Source organism: Bactrocera oleae, chromosome 2, assembly GCF_042242935.1.
Source record: "Bactrocera oleae isolate idBacOlea1 chromosome 2, idBacOlea1, whole genome shotgun sequence".
Lineage (NCBI taxonomy): Eukaryota > Metazoa > Arthropoda > Insecta > Diptera > Tephritidae > Bactrocera > Bactrocera oleae.
The window spans coordinates 19,748,343-19,771,973 of NC_091536.1; the positions used below are offsets into that span (position 1 = coordinate 19,748,343).

The 23,631-nt window shown below is 34.1% G+C and overlaps 4 protein-coding genes across 12 annotated transcripts in view; 2 read left to right on the plus strand and 2 right to left on the minus strand.

Moving 5' to 3' along the window:
* Positions 1-587: 587 nt before the first annotated feature.
* LOC106626303 (uncharacterized) lies at positions 588-3,911 on the minus strand. 3 transcript variants are annotated; one of them, XM_036377778.2, is made up of 5 exons: positions 3,737-3,911; positions 2,357-2,408; positions 2,230-2,282; positions 1,397-1,585; positions 588-1,334 (listed from the first exon to the last, which is right to left on the minus strand). In XM_036377778.2, exons 2-5 carry the CDS (start codon positions 2,397-2,399, stop codon positions 864-866), a joined length of 756 nt encoding a protein of 251 aa, XP_036233671.1. In that variant the 5' UTR covers positions 2,400-2,408; positions 3,737-3,911; the 3' UTR covers positions 588-863. The 3 variants fall into 3 exon arrangements, with proteins under 3 accessions (XP_036233671.1, XP_036233669.1, XP_036233668.1); XM_036377776.2 differs by having other exon boundaries at positions 2,357-2,477; XM_036377775.2 differs by having other exon boundaries at positions 2,357-2,480.
* Positions 3,912-7,369: 3,458 nt separating this feature from the next.
* Positions 7,370-9,246, plus strand: LOC106627692 (ELMO domain-containing protein 2). Its single transcript, XM_014247888.3, has 2 exons — positions 7,370-8,583; positions 8,650-9,246. Exons 1-2 carry the CDS (start codon positions 8,056-8,058, stop codon positions 9,079-9,081), a joined length of 960 nt encoding a protein of 319 aa, XP_014103363.3. The 5' UTR covers positions 7,370-8,055; the 3' UTR covers positions 9,082-9,246.
* Positions 9,247-9,488: 242 nt separating this feature from the next.
* LOC106627703 (secernin-1) lies at positions 9,489-11,990 on the minus strand. Its single transcript, XM_014247901.3, has 4 exons — positions 11,595-11,990; positions 11,283-11,470; positions 10,937-11,216; positions 9,489-10,866 (listed from the first exon to the last, which is right to left on the minus strand). Exons 1-4 carry the CDS (start codon positions 11,742-11,744, stop codon positions 10,390-10,392), a joined length of 1,095 nt encoding a protein of 364 aa, XP_014103376.1. The 5' UTR covers positions 11,745-11,990; the 3' UTR covers positions 9,489-10,389.
* Positions 11,991-12,119: 129 nt separating this feature from the next.
* The window catches only part of Alh (coiled coil domain containing protein Alhambra), a 48,351-nt gene continuing 36,839 nt past the window's right edge, over positions 12,120-23,631 (plus strand). For 5 of the 7 annotated variants that reach the window (XM_036377774.2, XM_070110847.1, XM_070110849.1 and 2 more), the window contains exons 1-5: positions 12,120-12,550; positions 16,124-16,717; positions 16,788-16,984; positions 17,052-18,163; positions 18,229-18,316. In XM_036377774.2, the coding sequence (XP_036233667.2) occupies positions 16,363-16,717; positions 16,788-16,984; positions 17,052-18,163; positions 18,229-18,316 (1,752 nt within the window). In that variant the 5' untranslated portion in view covers positions 12,120-12,550; positions 16,124-16,362. Of the gene's footprint in view, positions 12,551-12,623; positions 13,058-16,123; positions 16,718-16,787; positions 16,985-17,051; positions 18,164-18,228; positions 18,317-23,631 lie in introns of those variants that run through there. The other 2 variants (XM_036377773.2, XM_014247896.3) reach the window with 2 other exon arrangements.

Consider the following 23,631-nt stretch of genomic DNA (forward strand, 5'->3'; position numbering starts at 1 on the left):
CCACGCCTATTTCCCATATAAAACCATTTTAAATTTCATCTGATTTTTTCACTTTCCAATATGCAAATCAAATATCAATGATTATATTGGGGTAAAACTTTACGAGAATAATACGTTTCAATTATGCCATCTTGTGACCAAAAATTGTCTAAATCGAACCAAACTGTACAAGCTCCTAGGTACTGAAACGGTCAATCCACAAAGAAATCTCAAACGAGTATACCATTTGTCTTTGCGAGAGTATAAAATATTCGGTTACATTCGAACTTAGCTCTTCCTTTCTTGTTTTTCGAATAATTTTACAAGTTTCTAGTGTAAAGTTTGGCTATTGATCTACAAAGGCTCTACGGCGGATTTGCAGTTTGTCAACAGCCAGTAATTGCATATATGTATGTATATAAGCTGATTAGATTCAATTTTCAAAATACAATTATTACTCATACCTTAACAATCTTTGAGAAAGTGACATCACACCTGTAGCTCTCTTATCGGGGGAACCCTTTATGAGCTTACTCGGTGCACTTGGCAATTATATTTCTACTTTACTTTTGATAAGATTAATAAATAAATAAAATACACAATCAAGATTAAAGTTATTCTCAAATATTATCTACACCAGTTTTTTATTCGTCTCTTTACTTGTCTTTGCATTAAAATTGTGATTATTTACTGACAACATTTAGTTTACAAAACGACAATGATTTACTACTAATAATTATCAAGCTAACACCTAGCGCAAAGACGCTTCAATCATAACAAAGGCTGTTAGGTTATTCGTTTATTACCAAATCAAGTTCATTGCAAATAAAGTGTCCTCAAGCCATTCTACGTTAATCACTGCTACAATTGTGTTTCTTCTTGCTTTACAACAAAAACACCACATGTTCTGCTGTTTTGTGCAAAGGATTAATAGATTGATCGAATGTTTTGCCATTGTAGGTAAAACGTGTATAGGGCACACTGTTGATCACTTTGAAATTCTGCGAACGACCAGCCTTCTGTGAGAATATGGAGGTAAAGATTGCCGTTATAGCTTTGGGACGCATATCGCGTAGTTGGAGATGCATTTCATTAACACCAACGCCCTCGGAGAGCTCGTGTGCCAATTGTATGGTGTACCGCGCTAATTCACATGCGACACCACGACGGCCCCATTCTTGTAATGTTGCTAGGAACATTAACTCCAGGAGCGTGTCAATTTTATAAAGCTCAAATACATCGGTCTCCGAGTCTACATCGATCATAAAGTCCATAAGGCACTGAGCTTGCGGTGATTTTGTGCGCTCTTTGCGGAATTGTATGAAGAAAGGATCCTGACCGCTCGGTGGTATGTACTGTAAAAACGGTAGAGTCGTGAGTACAAACTGTATACTATTTAAGTTTTATTTTTATTTGCCTGTATTTTATTGAATGAAACTCCCACTATCTTTCCACTCTCCACATGCTTGACTACCAATGAGACACCGTCATACGCTGTTAGGCGACATAGTTCGCGAAGTTCGGAACGCGCTTGCGCATTTTCGGGCAGGTTAATTTCACAGGCTATGCAAACGGACTCGTGCAAAAAGAATGACTTGTCTAATATCTAAAAAAAAAGTAAAGAGAAAAACAAAATTATCCATTGACGGTAACACTATTTGGAGTTCCTCTGAACTACATATTTCACGCAACAGAAAAATTAAGGGGTAGATAGGTTTACTTGATAAATTAGATAGTTGTGATTAGGCAAAATTTAGTTATTTGTCTCAGCAAAATCCGGGACGGTTTTAATTTACTGAAAATCGCGTCATATAATAGGTGAGAGAGCAACACAATTTTCTCGAAAAAAAGTTAGATTTATTAATGAACCTAAGAAAGCATGCTACACTAAGTACCGTTATTCAATACAAAAAGGAGGCAATCGACCCACACTTTCGCGTTTTACCGAAGTCTGATTTCCAACGCTACATTTTTGTATAACTTATTTTATATATAATATTTATTTACATTCTTTAACTCATGCGAATATTCCATGTTCGTTGCCGCCAGAATTTATCTCTTTCTTAATTTATTTTTATTTTGTCGGCATATGGCAATTGATAACGTACACGCTTAGCTCTATAAGTATATTACAAGTAGATAAAGCGATGCGATGCGATGTGAAAACAGTTTTAAATCAAAAGTTGTTTACTCAAGTATGCTGATTTGTAAACATCTAAAAAAATTTAAAAACCAACACCGATAAATTACCTCTAAAGCCTCTTCCAAATCAGATTCAGTTAAACTTCTCACTTCGAATTCACCTGAAGTGATAGAAATAAAAATTATTAAAATGAATAAATACTTTTTATTTTTATTAAACACATTCAGTACTTGCCGTTATTAAATTTACCCCATAATCGTCCATTGTTGACTCTCATCTTGTGATACTTCGTATAGTAATATACAGTAATAAAATATTATATTATATTACTTGTATATAATATTACTTCTAAGTCCTGCTAATAGTGATAATAGTAAACGTAATAATAAAGTGCGCAAGTAATAATAATAAAATTTAGGCCGAACTTTCTATTCTAACGCAGAGTTTTTTTAATGTTGTTACAGCCGAGAGGTGAGCGCTATCAGAACGAGGGTAATTTATAACGGAGTCACTTTTTGAATGGTTGTTACAACAAATTCAATACTCTTCATGTGAACTGTAAGCAGTTAATATGTAAGTGTATATGGTTGGACAGAATTTAGAAAGTGGTGAATCGAACAAATAACTGATATAAATTAAATATACTTGCATAATTACATACATACAAGTATATGCAGAAAAGTTTTGCGCCACTTTAAAAGGTATCAAGTATGTACGCTCTAGTATTGAATTTAGACTGATAAGTGTATTGTCGTTTACACATGTGACTTTTTTAAAAAGAGAAGTATGCTTTTCTGCTCTTATATTCAACAAATAAAATAGTCTCAGATCGGTGAAATAAAGACACATGAACGTATAAAGTCTGTGTCAATTTTGGGAACTACACTATTCATCTGTACTTTCTTTTCAATTTTTATACCCTGAACAGAGTTATTCAGTTTGCCACGAAGTTTGTAGCAACCAGAAGGAAGCGTCGGAGACCCTATATAATACATACATAAATGATCAACATGATAAGCTGAGTTGATCTAGCCATGTCCGTCGTTCTTTTCGTCTGTCTATATATATACAAACTAGCCCCTCAGTTTTTAAACTATCGATCTGATTTAAACTATTGCATCTGTCCCTTTCTCACTAAAAAGCTGCTCATTTGTCGGAACGGCCGGTATCAGATCACTATAGCGTATAGCTGTCATACAAACTGAACAATCGGAATAAAGTACTTGTATGGGAAACTTTTTTATTTGACGCAATATCTTCACGAAATTTGGCATGAATTATTATTTAAGGCAATACTGCAATCTCCGAAGATATATTATATAGCTGTGATACAAATTGAACGATCGGAATCAAGTTCATGTAAGGAACCTTTGTATTTGTGAAGGGTATTATAGCTTCGGTGCAACCGAAGTTAACATTTTTTCTTGTTTTAGTTCTCTTCACTAAATTTTGGTATCCAATAACATAATTGAGCGCAAAGTATATGTCACACATAAGGGACAATATAAATACAGTGATCACATATTTGGACGCCATATTAAAATTTTTCAATTTCTTCAACTATTATTAATTGTATCAGACTTCAATAATTAGCCAACTAGCTTTTTTATTTACCGTTATAGTTATTTATTTAGGAACGATTTTACGATTTAGCAAACAATTTTTGTTAGAAACTGAACTATTTTCAAGTCTATTTTGCTATTTTTGTTTAATACCAGCACCTACACACTTAACTATAACTACTTAACATATAACCGTTGTTACAGTACGACAACGCGCGACTAAAATCTCTGCTTTGAGAGCAAGCGTTGTTCAGCAGCGTTCTTCGAGCGGCAATGCGCTTTATCAATTATGTAATATAATCGTGTATGTAATTGAATAATAGTTAGAATACAATGTATAAACATACATATTTACATATGTATGTATGTGAGAATATGCACTTTCTATCGATTTGCGCACCTGAACATATATAAACAGGTAATTAAATATTCAAAAGCGCACAGTTTTGCTAGTGCAAATTGCATTATTATTTCGCATTAAATCATTATTAGAAATTAGTTGCAAGATAGGGTTTTAAAATTACCGTAAAGCGTTACAATACTAAAAATTATAGAATAATAATATTTACCAACATACTAACATGTGTTTTTATTAAACTTTCACAATCGGAAATTTAGTTCTAAAAAACATGCGTGCACATAATATTTGCATTTTTCTAACATTAATTTTCCGAGGTAACTTTTGCATATACGAGTATAATCAACATATTTAAGTAGTTCCCCGCTTATATATTCATAGTCATAGCATCGAATTGTTTTTATAGGAAATTATAACTATTAATAAATAACATTACACAAGCCATACATTGCCAATTTCCTGCTGGGTGGTTAAGAAAGCTTTTACAGATGACATTCACACGAAATGTCGCGTGTAATCGTAATCACGTGAGTAATTATGAATAGTTTACTTTAATATTTATACTCAATACAACAATAAATAAGTAAAGAAATTCTGTATTATTAGACTATAAAGGAACATGGTTATTTGAAAAGTGATACAACGATTATTAACAAACTTGATTAATGACATGAGGCTGCTCTTTGTATGTTCAAAATACCAACATTAATGAAAATGTATGTGATCTCTAAACTATTTTATGGACCGCATGTCAAAATTAGCTAAAACCAATTGTTCGAACAGAACCAAACACTATAATATATCCATATATTTGGCATCTGGGGGCTGAGAAAGTTTTAGTCCGATTTATACGATTTTTGGAAATAAGGTGGCGCACCTCAAAGGCATTATTCGTGCAAAGTTTTATTTTCATACTTTAATTGGTGCTTGATTTACTGGCAAATGAAAAGATTAGATGGAATTTATTAATATTGTTAAATGGGAAGTAGGCGTGGTTGTAGTCTGATTTCACCCATTTTCGCACTGAGTCATAAGAATGTAAAGATAATATTACATACCAAATATGGTCGATATAGGTCGAGTGGGTCCTGAGGTATAAGGCAGTGCCACGCCCATCGTTCAATTTTGACCCCGGTCCTATTTTACCAACTCGGGTGTAAAATTTTATGTCTCTGAAGCATTTATTTATTTATTTATCGCCATTTTAGTTGTTGTGGTTGTTGTGTCCTAAATAGTTTAGGAGATATGTACATTAAACTTCTAAGAGATTTGAGCCACGCCCATTTTTTAAAACATTGCTTCTGTGATCCCCTGTGCCAAACTACAGTTTTATATCACAATTTAGTGCTTAGTTATAGCGTGGCAGTGATCCGATTACGCCCATCTACGAACTCGTTCTCACTTTTTTACCAAGGAACACGTGTCCCAAGTTTCATTAGGATATCTCAATTTCTACTCAAGTTACAGCTTGCGCAGACAGACGGGCGGACAGACGGACAGGCAATCGGATTTCATCTCGTCTCGTCATCTTGAAAATTTATATATATGTATATAACCCCATATCTACCTCGATTAGTTTTAGGTGATACAAACAACCGTTAGTTGAACAAAACTATTATACACTGTCGCTACATGTTGCAAGAGTATTAACACTCAGGTTTAATGAAATGCCTAGTTAAGTGCCAACTTGCAAAAGAAACAATGTATCATCCAAGGCGCTTAGCGTGTGAGCAGAGAATCGAAACTCAAAATAAAGAATTTTTATGAAAAACTTTCTCATAAATAAAATATTCGTATTGCCTGTTTAAAGCCATAAGCATTCGATATCAGTTTATTTCTTACGGTTATATTAAAAAAATAAATAATGAAAACAGTGTACGAAAAATGTATTGACGAAAATTCTGTTCATTTATTTGGAAATCAAAAATTTGCATGAATCTTTTTCTTCGTCATCTCATCTCTAAAAGCTGTTCGAAGTACCATACTCTCCCTATAATTCCAGAATGAAAATACTACAAACTCTGAGTATTGATGATACGGACCATGAAGATCGTTAAACATTTAACTTGTGCACTTTTTATATGCTCATTGCGGAAGTTGATAAAGAAAGGGTTCTCTCCAGCTTTTTTTTATAAACAACGATATTACATCAAGCAACAGTAGCTTCATTTTCATACCCTGGATAGGGTATATTAAGTTTGCAACGAAGTTTATAAGTTAAAAAATAAAAAAAAGCCTAACATAAAATAAGTATCCTAATTTGCGAAAGAAGTGAAAACTATACATATGTACCTACGCTGTTAATTACGCTTAAATCACATTTGCATTAAAAATTGAACTTCTCCAGAATAGCGGATTTAATATACGAATATTGCGTAGCTTTCGCGAGCCATACATTAATGTGATAGAAACTAATAAAACCAACTTTTATTCGTTCAGTATTTTACGCACAGGTGCAAAATATTTACGGTGGTATGTCGTTATTAATTAGTTGCACGCAACTGTATATACATAAGTACATAGCTGCATAGTAGGGTTGCACTTATATGTTAAAACGAACCACCTTCTAAGATATACATAGCTTATAGTACTGCATCGAACCGTATCGCTAAACCGTCTGGAAAAGTGTTAAATGTTGAACCCATCTGATCTCTTAAATTAGATCCCCCAACCCAATTTATTAATTTAGACCCAATTTTTATAATCTCGTTTCGCTTTTCTGATACCGATATTTAAATTGCGGTTATTGGTGGCGAATGTTATTCTGAGATGAATATCTCAGCAGACCTCTTTATCACCTCTAATGACAAAAAAATGACAAATATATTATATTATATTATATTTTCACAACAAAGAGTATCAATCAATTGATAAGAAAAATTAAAAACTTGCCCTATTAGCAAACTCGAACTGATAATGATCGTAGAGAGTGTCTTATGCGTATTCCTGGTGTCAAATTTGATAATTTTTGTGTGTTTCTAATCAGTGGCTGTTATTGGTCCTCGTTATTACCTAACCTACAAACAGTTGCAAGTTAATTATGTGTACGAGTATTAAGGAATTTTGGAAGTGATCAAATAAGAATCTAAATTTTGTAAATTAAAGAAATAGTCCGGTCAAATTAGACAAAAAATAAAAGTTACATAAACTTATAACAAGCTAAGAGTTAATGAATATGTTCAAAACATGATTAAAAATAACATACTGAAACTCCTCATCGCTTCGATATATGGAAAAAAAATTGAGCTTAAAGGTCAAACAATTTTTTCGCGATATGTTATGAAACGGTAAGTTGTAGCAAAAAATCACTTTGCACGAAAATGGTAGATCATAAATTAATTATAAAAAATGTATGAATACTTTTTACAAAAAGTCACCGTTTCTGAGTAATAACCGCTGAAAATATATAGAGGGTCGATCATAAACACAAACTTAGTAAATGAATCAATGTAACTGCTGAGTCTTTAGTCGGTGTAGCATCAAGGAGTGTTTTCAGGTGTTTCAATGTGTTTAAATCAAGCAAATTTAAGTCGGCATATAAAAAGCACCTTTGCTTTTAAGTGAACAGCTGCTTTATACTATATAATTTATATCTGGACATTTAAAATTAATTTTTGTTGTAAGCCACTTATTTTCCCAATTATAACGTTTGGCAACGCCACCATCTTCAAGCTGATTTTGACATTCGAATGTCTTTATTTACATTTGCACTGTATACAAAAATAAATCGCAATCACCTCATAAATTCGCATAGGAATTGTCAGGGAAATAAAAGTATAAGCTAAAGCTACGAGCGCATAGGAATATTTATAAATTTACATACGTGGCACAGTGTAATTACACCACAAGAAGGACAAAGCAGTCAGCGCGACGGTCTAGGATATAAGTAATCGCTAGTTCAATAGCTAAGTTTCCATGACAGCGTAACCATAACACTGCCGCAATATTGCTAATTGTTTATTTTTTAAAAGAACGACAAGTAGATACACAACACCAACGCTTACGGCATAAAAATGTTTTTGTTTGACTGGTTGCTGCAACGTATTTTGCCTGTGATCTTCTTTCATCTAAGACCGTTCATTAAATGGTTTTTGCACACATTCACAAGGTTATGCGAGCTTCAACGCATTGTATATGGTGCACAAGCAGGTGCAAGTCGAACTCGTCAAGTCGAACGTTCATTAATGCTATCACAAAATGTCGATATACAAGAGTTATTGTGCGAATTAGACACTGCGGTAGAGACATGTAGTGATGATGAACTCCGCCAATTGCCTGTACGCGCTGTTAGTGTGGTGCAACGCGTTAAGCGTATTAAATCGAAAATTCATCCTGACTTTGCGCCACTATTTGGCACTTGTATACTGCACATATGGAGTTATCGACATCTGCTGCATCAGGTAGAGCAGTTACGTGCAGAGCCATACGATGCAAATAACTTGGATCACGAACAAAAGTTGTTAGAGTTGTGGAACCGCTTGATGCCAGAAGAGCCATTGCAAGGACGCATCACAAAGCAATGGCAGGACATTGGCTTTCAAGTATGTAAATATCTATTTTAACTGTACTGAAAATGCAATAAAATAATCATATGTATACAATCATAGGGTGATGATCCTAAAACAGACTTCCGCGGTATGGGTGTACTTGGTTTGGAAAATCTTCTCTTCTTCTCGCGTGAATATCGTGACGCAGCACATCATGTCCTGTTACATTCAAAGCATCCTGTATATGGTTATACATTCGCCATAGTGGGTATTAATCTCACCGCGATGGCATATCGCTTGCTCAAGTCTGGCGATGCTAAAGTACATTTCTATAATGTGGCAAATTCACTTAATCAGGCCTGCTCGCTGATACATTTTCATAAATTCTACTGCTATTTACTTTTCGAATTCGACCGTTTCTGGTTAGAATCGGAACCAACGAATATAATGGATTTCCGTGAGATCTATCAACGGTTTGAAATATTAATAATGGAAGCTTTGCATAATGACAAAACACTATTTAAAACTAATCTCGTGGTGGAGGATGTTTAAGAACTGAGACAGTGACGTAGCTTAGTAGCTTAGACGTAGCGTTAGCTAACAATTATATAAAATCTACATAAAATGTACAATCCTCAAAGAATGCATATAATAATAAGTAATCTTATAGCACTATTAATAAAATGTAATTGAATAAATGTAATATAATATAATGCAGTTTTGCATTCTAGTGATTTTTTTTCGGAATACTATTTTATACTTTACGCCAGAAACGCATTAGTTTTTTACTTTCTATTGATTATCAAAAAAATAATTAACAAATTGTTAAAAAAAACTTATAATATTTTTGAGAACAATGATATTAATATATTTTAAAATGTTTTTTAACGAGTCTGCAAGTGCCAACGAATTCGGTTTTGAATACTAAATTGTGTTCCAACAAATAATAAGTCGACAAATTTTTTTTTTTGCTTTTTAGCTTTATTTCAATTGCAATCGTTATTGTTCACCATATTAGTGCAGAGCGCAGCGATAAATAAATCTAAATATTTGTATGAGCTTCATTGTTTTATCGATTTATGTGTATAAAGTTTTTTTTTTATTCATAATCGTAATCATGCAATTATGTGTTTATGTGTGTATGCGTATAAATATATGTATGTGTGTAAATGCATATGGAATATAAATAACGCGTTACTATAAATGTAATGTTTACCGTTACACAAAATTTTTCCTTCAATGATAATTGAATGAATGAGCTTAATCATAGCATGCATTACAATTTTTATATATTCTCGCTATCCTTCATCAAAACAGTTACGCAGCAAGCTTATCGTGCGGAGTGTTAGGTGCCTCGTTACTCTTATAAATACACATTTATATGAAAAAATGGAAAAATACTTATCAATTGAATGTATGCAAACATTTTTGTGCTTTCTGGATACAAATCACAAAAGTGAAAGCAATTCAAATTATATGCAATAAAACTAGAATTTTAACATAAGAAGTCGCGGCTTTTACAATATTGTTCTTAACAGACTTGATCTTAAACATAGTCAGAGAAATCGTTAATATTTACCTTATAACATAAATAATATACTTATATATAAGTGTATAATAGTCATGGAAAAATCACAAATTTCGTCTTAAAATTATGAATACGAACAAATTACAAACACGTAAAATGCAAATAAGTTAAATTCGTATAAAAAGTAAAAACAAAAATATCACTTAAGAAATGCATATTCAGCGTTAAACAGAAAACCCGTTATTCCAAAGGCTAGTAAATGTCTACAGCTTATAATTTACGAAATACTATAAACGTTTATGGTTTTCCTGTTTTCCGAGAAATTCTAACGCTTAACGATAAAACTTCACTTCAGCTTCCACACAGTCTTTCATTAGTTCATCCAACTCCTCGTCAGCAGTTGGATGTTCCGCTAAATACGTGTTTAACTCTTCAACACAAGCAACCTCTAGAGCTTTCAAATCATCAACAGCATTTGGTTTGCGCTGAGCATGAAGCTTATGCAAGAGTGTGTGTGTGTTATCAGGTGGCACTTTGGTGAGTGGTGAAATTTTGGGATTAGGTGCAAAGACGAATGGTTTAAAGACTGATTCACTAGCATTAGGTGTGGCCGTAAACCAATGACATGAAATTCCAGTTGTAAGCACAGAGACGCTGGCCGAACGTGACGTTGCGCTATCAGCCGCCGAACGTAGTGTATCAAACATGCTAGTCAAAGTGTAGCTACCGTCTCCGTTGGGTACTTCGCCGCTCCATTCAACATCTGCAGTTTCAGCTGCATCAAAACAGCTGGCGAAATTTAAATCGCCCTACAAATGGCATGGACAACAATAAATAAATGGAATAAAAATTAAAAATATTTTTTAAAAACTTATTTACCTCGCCATTCCAGAGCCCAAGCGTTTGGAGAGCATCACCTAAATCGTCAGTTGATTTGTCAATTGTCGTCTTTACGCTGAGGCCTTTACTTGTTATACGGAGGAATCCATCAGCAACCTGATGTGCAGCCCATAACTTAGCACCGCTGCTCACTAACCACACTTGCTTAGTATCACAGACCACAAAACTAAATTTTGCAGAGTCTGACCCGTGGTTAGCTATCAAATTACCAATGCGTTCCACTGCGTCAACAGCGTTTTTAGCGATAGCTAAAGTCAAACTACAAATTTGTGTTGAAATACAAGAAAATACTTATATATTATATATCATGAAAAAAATAACTCACCGCACAATATCAGTTGATGTAAGACTATCACTATCGTTAGCTGGTTCCTCCGCTGACCAGGAAACAGCAATGCACACATTATGGTCGTTAGCACCCACGTCACCACCCCAAATGCCTGTACGAGTCTTTTGCAATATCATACGCAATATTTCACCATTCGCTTTAACCACATCGGCACCACCATCGGGCTAAGCAAATCGAAGGACGTGAAAAATTAAAATGCCACGTCATAGTATAGTGATCAAATTCACCAAAGATTACTCATCTAAGCAATCTTCAGTTAGATACAGACGGTAGACAATATCCGCTTACCTTCCCCTCAAGTGCGACATTGGCGTTGTAGTATTGAACTTCTTGTGCTTCTGTTACAGCATCTGCGTCCAAAGCATTTCGGCCAAAAATTATAGTATTTTCAGCTGTATTTGGAGATTTTACGATAAAACAATCACCAGTTGCAGACATATCGAAAATTTTACACAATTCCAAAGGCAAAGCTATGTATCAACTTTCAATTGATTTTTCGCACTGTCTCTTCTTGCCAAATATTACTTCGATTTCAATTACAGATGTTATGAAATCTTTGAAAAAGTATGGCACACAAACGAAGATTTGCCAATTTATAATTATAGCAACAGATTTTTTAAATTTTATTGCAAATCTTAATATATTGCAATAATTTTGGCAATTTAGAAAATTTTTCAATGGTGAGCAAATACCGGCCACGGGTGGAATGTGAAAGCGAAGAGATATCGTGTTACCAGCTGCGTTTAAGAAATATAAACAAAGAAAATACCAGAAAATGTTTTTGTTAAATAGCTCTGTAAAGCGTGGCAGCACTTGTTCAGTTGTCTTGTCCTCTTTCATTATGACGGAAAAGATGGTGTAGTGACCGCGTAAAACATTATATTTCGCTAAAAATCTGCACTTTAGGTGTAGAAAAAAGAGTTCAGCGTAAAATTTATGTGCTACGTTAGTCAAGTTTTATCAAAAGTGTAAAGATTTTCAACATTTTGCTCCTAATACACCATCCAAAATTTTTGTGCATTTGCGACGAATCTATCAACGAGGTGTGTTCAGTGTTGGCGCGTGTAAAATTTTTCTGCGGTAAAGGCCGTGTCAACCACGAACATTATTGCCATCCCTTTTGCTCATTTCACTAGTCCAATCGGAAAATGTATGGTGGGAAGCGCGTACAAGGTGGATTATTTTAGCGGATAATGGCTAAAGGCAAAAAGATAAATGTTTGAGAAGGGGAAATCGAAGTGAGTGTAAGTAAATACTGAGATGGTAATGTAGTTTTTGTTTTTGTGAGCATTTCTAGTCACTACTCTTGGGCTATCTTCTCGCATTCGTTTTGTGGTATTCGTCCGTCATGTATTTGATTGGTTTTAGCTGCATATTTCTTCATTGAAAAATTTGGTTCAAAGCAAAAAAAAAAACAATTATATGAAGTTTTTGTCAATAAATAACGCAAAATTATATATTATACAATGTCTGTGGTTCATAAAATGCGTTTATATCTAATGTGTACGAGTGGAGAAAGACATAAATTGACTTGTATCAAAATGCAGTGAAGAGCAGAAAATCAATATTATCGCTCAAATATAATAGAAAATTTTACTGCATAGTTCTCGTTAGCTAAAGGGCGCAGCTCTTGCAAGAATATCAAAATACTTTCGGTTGTGATATTGAAAACTTAAAATGACGTAAATTGAGAAAAAATGTGGTGCAATATTTAGAAGATATTTGTGTTCAACAAGAATAATAGCAAATTTGTAAGTACAATTGAAACACAGAGCGCCAATGCAACCAGTTATTTCGGTGCTTTGTTAGGCTTTAATGGCTTTCGATGCATGTTAGCTCTTGCGTGGCCGGTACATAGCTTGCATGGCCTAAATAGAAACGTGTTCACCTGCTAAAATAGTTTAAACACAAAATTACAGATCTTATGAATTTTAAGTAATTTTGAAATTTGTGTACATTTAATATTTTAAGAAAAATCAATAGTTCTACTCATTAAAATTCGTACTCAATTCGGATTTGTGTGTGTACATACTCGTACATGTATATTTTGTGTATACTTTGACAGAAAATATGTACTTAACTTTATTTGACAACGAAAAAGTTTGTACGTGCGTACAACATTTGGATACCTCTCTTCCCGTAGTCTACAACTTCACATACATTCATCCCGATAAACTGGATCCCTGCTTTAAATATGGAACACTTCCACCTTCAAACCTTTAAAACCACCCTCAGTGGCACCAATTTATGGTAGTACGTTCAATGTTTAGAAAAATTTCGTGTTTTCGGCTTATATATTTTGTGTTCTTTGCGGTGTTCCAACTTCATATAGTGTATTTAAAAAGTAGAGGAATACATACTTGCGTAACATTAAATAATGAACTTTATTAGAATATATTTTTGTGATGGAGTTCATATAGGGTATATCTATTTTATTTATATCATAAAACTGTTGTCCCATTTGACACTTATGGTATATTTATTTATATCGTTTTTAATTGTTTAAGTATATTACAATTTTGTTGCAAGAAATATTTTGCTGTTGCTTTACCAAGTGTATTGAAATGTTAACATGTAACTACTGGGTGGAGGATACATACATATGTTTGTAAACATGCCCACGCATGTATTTACTACCACCCTGTCACACACTACAAACAACCCAGATTTATGACCTAAATTCCTCAATTCCCTCGCCCATATGCCATTTGCCACCCACTATTTTATATGTGTTACATACATATGTGTATTTAAATGTTGATGCTTCGATTGTACGATTTTATCTCTCCTAACGGCATTTTTCTCTTGCGAAAATAAGGTAGTTGTTTTGATTTCTATTTTTGATAATGTGAAAATATGTAGTTTCGTATATAGGTATGGTAAATTGTTTAAAGCTTGAAGAGAGTTTCTTTTGATATGCCTACATACATACATGTATGTATATATGTACATGCCAAATGATATTTATGAAAATACTTAAGAATACTCTCCGAATTTCCATTGCCTATTATTGATGTTTGTCCGAGCTCGTCGTGATTTGTGATATTTTTATTCCGCATCTAATAATCCATAAACTGTAAAAATCGAAAGACACGCTTTCAACGTTAGTCAATAATATGTACCTATGTATTTCTATATAGCAGAATTTTTGTTAAATACAAACTATATTTCGACACCAAAATTGATGAATGAAAAGATAATGAGCGCTGTCCCATTTTATAGCGCATCATTTCTAAATAAAAAGATTTGAGAAATAATCATATTTAATTTTACATGAATTTTTGGCTGTGAAAAATTCTCTTCATGATATTCCGAAAAGATCGTTCACCTTTTCGTCTACCAAATTCTTTGACTATTACATGTGTTTGCTGTTGTTGTTGATAATTTTGGGAGTATGCACAATTATTTTGTTGTTTCTTTTTAAAGTTTTTCACTTTTTTACGTTTATACAAGCAATCGAAACGTCATTTATTCAACTAGTTACCATACCTTCTGACTTTTTTGTTGTGGTTGTAGCGGCAGAAAACATGTCTGAACTTACATAAATTAAAAGTGGATTTAATTTCCAACTATGTAACAGCTTTTTAAAATTGGCGACAAATAATTCCGGTTATAGGAAAGAAAATTATTTGTATTAATCATAAAAATATGTGTGTGTAATCACGGATTTTTTCGCTTATTTAATATACCATATCAAAATTTTATAGCTATTTTACAACCACTTTACAATCGTATTCAGCATTATTTATAGAACTTGTTGCTTATACTGCCTTAGTGGCTGTCGGCCCAATTCACCTTGACATTGATATTGCGAATTCATCCGCTTCGTCGCCACTACAATCGCCAGCTGTTTCTCCCGCCAACGCATTGTTGCTCACATTCGCAGAATTTTGCGGATTGTTTGCTTTTGTTATTGTGAACATTCAAGTGAATGAAAATATATAAATAAATATACTGAAACTGGTCGTGTATGCATTTTACAATAACGACCAAAATCAAAACAAACTATGAACACAATACTTATCTTAATGTTGTTGTTTTAAATAATATATTTTGAAGTCAGTGCAAACGATAAACTGTGAAGTTGTATTTTTGGTGAAGTTATAAAATTTTGTTGACAATGTTATCAAAGAAAAAAGATAAAACATTAACTTGGGCTGCACCGAAGATAAATACGCTTCAGAAATAAAAAAGTTTCAATACAAGAACTTGATTTGTTTATATGGCACCTACATGCATATATATTGTATATGCTATATGATCCAATCTGAACAATTTCTTGGAGATTGAATTGTTACCGTGAGCAATAATCCATGCCAAATTTGAAGATATCTTGTAAACTAAAATGTTTTCCATATAAGCACTTGATTTTGTTCGTTTCTTTTGTATGACAGCAATATGCTATAGTAGTCCGATCTCACGGTTCCCACATATTGTCGTCTTCTTGGAAAGAAAAAGATGTGTGAAAAATATCAGGACGATATCCCAAAAATTGTGGAACTAGTTCGCGTATATACTGACATACGGATATGGCTAGAGGGACTCAGCACATCATGCTGATCATTTACATATACATATGTTTAATCGAGTTTCCGACACCTTTCTAAGTGTTATAAACTTCTTGGCAAACTTAATATATCCTGTGCAGGGTATAATTGATAACAATAATTAACACCGAACAGTCTTGATGTCGCTACTTTCCATTAAGCGTTGTGTATATAAAATTTGTAACTAAAGATAATGTAACATTAAGTGATACAATTTAAATATTTTCCCTCTAAGATGTCTAATAAAAGTATATATTTTTCCCTTTTCAGTGCTAGTGAAGTCGGTTACCGTTGCATTGTCGCTTAAATGCATCGCTAAAAATTTCCAGTGAAGAGGCAGTTCCTCGGAGAAGTGCCAAAACTGTTCAACAAACGATATATTTATTTTTAAAATTTACAATAAATTTTTAACTGTTATGAGGTACACAGGTTAACCCACAATAATTGATTTGTCATCATTGTTGCGGTGAAGTACGGGTGAGCGCTTGCATAAATCGTAACTAACCAGTATGAAGGAGATGGTCGGCGGATGTTGTGTTTGTTCGGATGAGCGTGGATGGCCCGAAAATCCGCTCGTCTATTGTGATGGTCAAAATTGTACTGTTGCCGTGCATCAAGCTTGTTATGGTATTGTAACTGTCCCAACAGGACCTTGGTATTGTCGCAAATGCGAATCTCAAGAACGTTCAGCTCGTGTGCGCTGTGAATTATGTCCATCACGTGATGGTGCACTTAAGAAAACCGATAATCAAGGATGGGCCCATGTGGTATGTGCCCTATATATACCGGAAGTTCGTTTCGGTAATGTCACCACAATGGAACCAATTATTTTGCAGTTGATTCCACAGGAGCGTTATGCAAAAAGTAAGTTCTAATTATATTATCGGAACAAAATAAAATCAAAATATATAACTATTTCTATTTATCACTGCAGCTTGTTATATTTGCCAGGAGTCGGGCAAACCAAATCGCGCCACTGTCGGTGCTTGCATGCAGTGCAATAAATCTAATTGCAAACAGCAATTTCATGTAACATGCGCACAAAGCTTAGGCTTATTGTGCGAGGAGGCTGGAAACTACTTGGACAATGTCAAATATTGTGGATATTGCCAACACCATTATGGAAAATTGGTTAGCTGATTGCTCAAATTTTTTTTAAAAGAATTTTCAAGTAAATACTATTTATTTCATCTTACAGAAGAAGGGTGGCAATGTTAAGACCATACCGCCCTATAAACCCATTACACACGATACGTCGTCTGACTCGAGTTTGTCACCCGAAAAGGAGCTCGATTCCGGCATGAATGCGACTGCCTCATCAACTTCGGCGACAAGCATCAAAATTACCACCAATATAAATGCTGCATCTACCACCAAACAGCGTAAATCATCCACCGCTTCAAAGCAATCAAACTCATCATCCTCGTCATCTAGTGCTGCCGCAGCTGCTACCTCCTCAAGCGGGTTTGCTAACAGCTTACACGGCAACAATTTCTCAAATTCCAGCACTGGTTCTGGTAATATAAATCTAGCGGGTATTGGTGTTGGCTCAAATAGTTCTAATAACAGTGGCAACTTATCGGCCAACAACTCGTCTATTGGTAGTGGCAATGCAATGGGTGGCGGTGCGGGCACAAATACCGCATCTAATCTAAAAAATTCATCGAACAGTTCAAGCAGCTATAAAGAAAAGGATAAACATAGTAAAAATATGAATAAAACATCAAGTTCAAGCAAAGATAAAGATGGCTCATCATCATCGTCATCATCACGAGATTCCCGTGACAAATCTTCAAAATCATCTAAAAACAAAGAGTTCTCCAATAATAATCCAATGAGTGGCGCATCCATGACCGGTATAAGTGCCACATCAGCTGGTACAGCGCTTAATATGACCAGTTCCATGCATGATAGCCACAGTCATGGTAGCAACCTGTCCACTCAAAGTTCTGCACAAAATCTTACAACTACTTCGACAGCCTTGAGCATGAACGCTAGTGGCAATTCAAATAGTAGCAACAGTGGCAGCAAAGAAGCAGCCAAGTCGTCTGGTACTTCGAACACAGTGGGAAACAGTGGTTTTGGTGGCAATAACAATACGGCAGATCCACATGCCAGCACCACTGATAGCAGTAACTTTGGCGGCACGCATATGGATACTTCTACAAGTGTAGGTGGCATGAACGTGAATTCTGCAAGTGGTGGTGGTGGTATGACAAGTACTAGTGGCAAAAGCTCAGGTAGTTCGGTAGCGAAGAAGCGAAAAGCCGATTCAAAATCAAATAATAGCCTTGGAGACGACATAAATAGGTGCGTAATAACAGTGTTAGGGAAAATGCACATTTTTCATACAAATTTGTGGTTCTTCATTTCAGCCCTTTTAGAGATATGATTAAAGACGTCAGTGTCACGTTAACGCCATTAACGGATTTTGAAAAGGAAATCGAGAAGAGTGCGAAGAAGGTAAGCCTAAATTAATTACAGTTAACAGTTCTATAAAATCGTTAATTTAAAAAATATGAATTTATTGAGATTCTGAAATTTAAAAAATCGGTTTTGACATTGGTTGCGAAAAAGGGTTTTTATTTAAGTTTTTTTCAAAGAATAAAAAAGTATAAAATTAATTTCAAAATAAATGGTTGATCGTTGGTATTGAACCACTCTTTTCCAGAAGGTTTTCGGGAATTTTTTTTTTTATTCGCGGTTTGGTTCATCATGAATTCGTGCATATTCACAATATGTAATTCACCTTTATAACTTCTCTTATTGAAATTCGATTCGATTGAACATTAAATTGAATTTTAATTTTAAAACTGACACACTCAATAATTTCCGGTTATGCTTGCAGTAAAGCAACAGTAAAGTATATAAATATTTATATTTACTTTTTCATATTAAAATTCATATAGTACAATTTAATTCAATAAGTTCTAAACTCTTACATTTAATTTCTTTAGTTATTTATATACAGTTATTATATATATAAAACAGAAAAATGAAATTCTTTAAAAGCGTTCATGCGCCATTTGTATAAGAATTAGGAAGTTAAATTCATAGAAAAAAGTTACGGTTAGACTAGCCTCACCTTCCACGGAAAATATTTTATGTAAACATTAGCTCAACAATTTTATAAAACTAAGTATGATAAATAATTATATTGGTTAGGAACACCTAGGTGCAACCTGAACACATCTTTATTCAAATGTAATATTTTTATTTGTTGCGTTTTCTTTTTTCATATGATTGGGTTGCCAAAGTTGCGTGTTCTTTTCTCCACATTTTTTCAGTTTCGTATGTTCTCTCACAGAATGTGCCTTCTAGCCAGAAAGAAGTGCAACATTTTCTATCTTTCTCAAGAAGTTGAGAGTTGCTCTGGCGATGTCGTTTTGGTTTTTGATAGTTATTTTTTAAATAAAATCTTTTTACTAATAAGGAAGTGTCAGTTGCGTTAAGCTCAATAATGGAAATTGCGAATAAGTTGGTTGGCATTTTTTTTATTCTTGTGTCATGTAGAAAATGGAAAATTTTTACAAGGAGTAATGTAGCATTTCATACGGCGCACAGGAGCTTCCAAAAAGAATTTAATTAAATCCTCAATGGAAATACATTAACATATAGTTTAGAGTTAGAGTAGCAATATATTTGCGAAGTTCCAAGTTGATATCGTTCCTACACTGCGTACACAACGGCAAAGTCGATACTACTTAGTTTTAAAATTGTTGGCAACTATTTTCTTAAAATATCAACTTGTAGTTTCAATTTCCTGAAAACTTTAATTTTTTTATGTATTGTACTTTGAAATGTAAAAAAAAAACCGAAAATGTAAAAAACCCATTACCATTTCAGCGCACCACACAATGGTGTACAATTTTGTGGATCCAGTCTCACGATTATAAAATTGATAATATCTATTAAATCAGCTGTCTTCGAGACTTCGGGAGAGTAGCGAATCGAACAAATTATACCGGTTGTTTAAACAAATGGGCAGCACTTGCGGTTGTTGTAGTAGTTGCGGCAGAAAACATTCCTGAAGTAATTTCGAGGAATGGTGCCGAGTTGACAGTACTTGGCCAGATAAAAGTCCGGGTCCGTGCCGGTTACTTAGACCCGAATGTCGAAAGAACACTTGTGCAACCCTGCGCTTACATGTAGTAGAGATATTATTTTTTTCTAGTGACAAAACGTTTAAGTAACTCCTATGTTTCGTTTTCTATATACAGTATTCGTAAATGGTAATCTGAATTCAACTCGATAACTTTGGTTTTGCTTTTGCATGTAAATTTTTTGACAAGAGAGCAGCGCGCAGAGAAATTGTGAATCATAGACTTTTTTTCAGTAGACACTCGCAATACCTTTTATTATATGTATATTAATAAAAATGAATATTATGGCGAATATATTAACCAATTTGATACTTAAACTGCCAATTTTTACTCGATATTTGTGCAATTTGTCTAACAATAAAATTAAATGAAACTAATAAATTACAAGTATACGTTAAAAATTATTTCTTAGTTTTATAAAAAGTCCTTGCCATTCTATAATATCTCCCACGACTGAGAAGTTGTTAGCTTTAAACTCTGCAAACTCCCAAATAAACCTGCTCTGAAGGGGTTCTACAATTCCCATGACGCTTGCTGTCTACACAACCACAAATAGGCTATTAAATTTCCTGCGTGCTGCCCTGTGTTTATCCTTTATATGTTTTTTGTTTTTTTTTTTTAAATGTACTCCTTTTTCAAATGATTGCTCCTCTAATATTGGACAAACCATAAACGAAATTGCTATAATAAAATAAATGTAGCACAACTGTCAGGAGCAACAAATTGTAAAACATTTCCTCTTTTAAGCGACACACTTTTATTCGCCACATTTGTGTACGTTTGGTATATACTATTATACTATACTATGTAGGAATGGGACACGTAATAAATTACCACCCATCGATTTTCCATTACAGCGTGCAATAATTTCTTATAAATTTTTTTTATTTTTGCAATACTTCCGGGTTGAAGTAAACCCAAATAAGTTCACAGCCAGTGGTGTGCGGTAAATACGCGTTACATACATACAAAAACTCGCGCAAATGTATATTTATTGTTTTACGGGCGAGCAACAGTCGCGTGCAAGTTACATTAGCACCCACCCCCTTCGACGTAATTTTAGATTTTTTTCTATTTTTTTGCTTTTCTGCTTTGGATTTCGCTTTATTTTTACGCATAGCAACTTGTGCGTTGCGTTTTCGCTGCAACTTGCCGACTTCATTTGTGAACTTTATGCGTTTACTTTCATTACTACTGTGTGGCTGTGTATACGACTGATGAATTGAAAAATTAATTCAATCGAAAAAAATTACCTTCACGCGCTTCTGAAAAAGGGTGCGTTTTTAAAAATATTTGCTTTCTAATACTCTATATTGGGGTGTTTGAAAATTATTCAAGTGTGTTTTCCTTTTTGTGTTGAACAATGGCGTAGTGAGTCGTGCATCTTTTGTTCTAACAGCACAGGCGTCAATAACAGCACGGCCTTTTCAAGTTAATGACTCTCGAACACTGCAGATTGGGTCTAATGTTTGCATAAGTAATCATACGCCCTCCATTAGTCTATAATTCTATAATATTTGAACTATTAATGAATGGAAGCAAGAATTTGTCTTATGCTAATACTGTTTTTAATTAATTAGGCTTACTTAATTTATTATAGTAAAGTCAAATGTTAAATAGTTAAATATTATAAATTTTCGGTAAAAAATATAAAAAAACAGGCTTTAGCGTCGAATCCAAGGTCTTTAAATCCTTCATTACATTAAGACCAGAAAGTTTCCGGGAATTTTTGATTTTTATATTCGCGGTTTGGTTCATCATGAATTCGTGCCAACGGGATAGACGGCCAATAAAGAGTATTATTTCAGCGTCTTTAGGCGTTTGCGCGAAAACATCCGCCGTAAACGGCCGGTATTGTAAGCCAACAATTTCCAGAAACTTTTTGGTCTCAATGTTTAGTAACAATAAAAAAGTTTCCCAACGTTAATGATGAAAATGTTGCTTTTTATTAATTTCTTTAACATTTTCCGCTTCTGCTTTAAATTTTGCAGAATTTTTTGCCTTTTCAACGTTTAAATTCGTTTGACTGCTAAAAATAATGCTAACCGCGCTTGCAGACTTACCTTCACAGGTTAATTCGATATTTTTGTTAAACATGTGGTAAAGAAATTCTACTTTTGTGCGACATACGTTTCCCGGCTCTTGTTCTACTACCTACCTGCAGCTTCCAACGTTTTTCACATCTACTGAAGGTCACTTGCAATTGTCCGCTCTTCGGCTCTCAATCGCGTGTTAATTGCTTTTCTCTGAATGATCCGTTGAAAAATGCGATTTTCACAAGCCGCTAGCACAGCACTACGCCGGAGTTCCTAAAATTATGTTGTTGCTATTATTAGAATGGCTTTAGTTGAAAGTGACGTGTAGCCAATTGCTGGAAGGGAGTCAGAAGCCCATCGAAAGACACAAATTCACTTTAGTGGCAATAAAGGCCAAACTGCAGAATCGTTGGAAGTGTTTGTTGACAGCACCCGCTGACTACTATGCGGAAAGTGCTTTATGTTGTTGCTTTGTTGCTATCTTAGTTGTTGTCACGTGTTAGCCCTGAACAACGTTTTATCTCACTTCCTTTATTTTAGCCACTTTTCGCATACCTAATCTGTATTTTATTACTTTCCAAAAACAAAAATTTTTTTTTTTGTTATTTTATTCATGTTCTTTTTTACGTATAACTACGTCGTTGTCAACGCTGACGGTGGCATGGTGAGCATTCCTTGTGGCGTAACGACCGCACGCTTGCAGTTTTGGCACTTTGTTTGTAACGAATCGCCAATTTAACATAGCTGTTAAAAGCAAAACTAATGGCAAATATAACGTATCAATGCGCTTCGAAAATCATTCTAAGTGACTCGGCTAAATAGCTAAGCGTGTCGAATCTGGTTATACTTATTATACTTATATTGGTAATCTCATCGTTTTGATGTTTCTCTTCAAGTGACTTGCTTTCCCTTTAGTGGTCGTTGAATTGTGAGGTTAGGGTGTAGCCAGTTTAAGGTAGTAATTTGTTATTTAATAGACATACTTTTACTTATTAACTTGTTTAATCTTAGCAGTCGAGCAAATGATAAGCTCTACTCATATGTACATATGTATATAAGTATTTCGGTACGAATATTACATTTATGTACTAGTCACAGTGAAATTGTATTTTGTTTTATACAATATATATTTTATTTAATATACACAATATTAATAATTAGTGCAAGTAATTGGTTTAGTTTAGAGTTTTGTGTAATTGATCTATTGAACCATTTTCTTATGCCGCGTTTTATTGTTTTTCGTTTCGATATTTATTCTCTGTGTTTATGTGATTAGCTATATGAATGCGATCTTTACTGATAATGCGTTGAACTATTTGGTTATTGTTTTTGCAAAAGCTTGAAATATATCCCAAAATGCTTTTGGAATGTTTGCTGAAATGACGGTGCTTTGTGGCATAAAAATCTGAAATCTCTGTTCTGGCTTTGTGGAGACAACTGTGTTGAGGTGAGGTAGCACCATTGAAACTTAATAGCAAAATGATTTGTAAGTTATAACTGATGGCAAACTTTTAATGAAATTATCGAGCAGAAACTTCTGTTTAGGAGAGGATCATCACACAGAAACATAAAAAGTGTCTTACTACACTTTTTGACTGTTAATTATAAAACTGGCTTTTACAGACAGTAAATAAAGCCC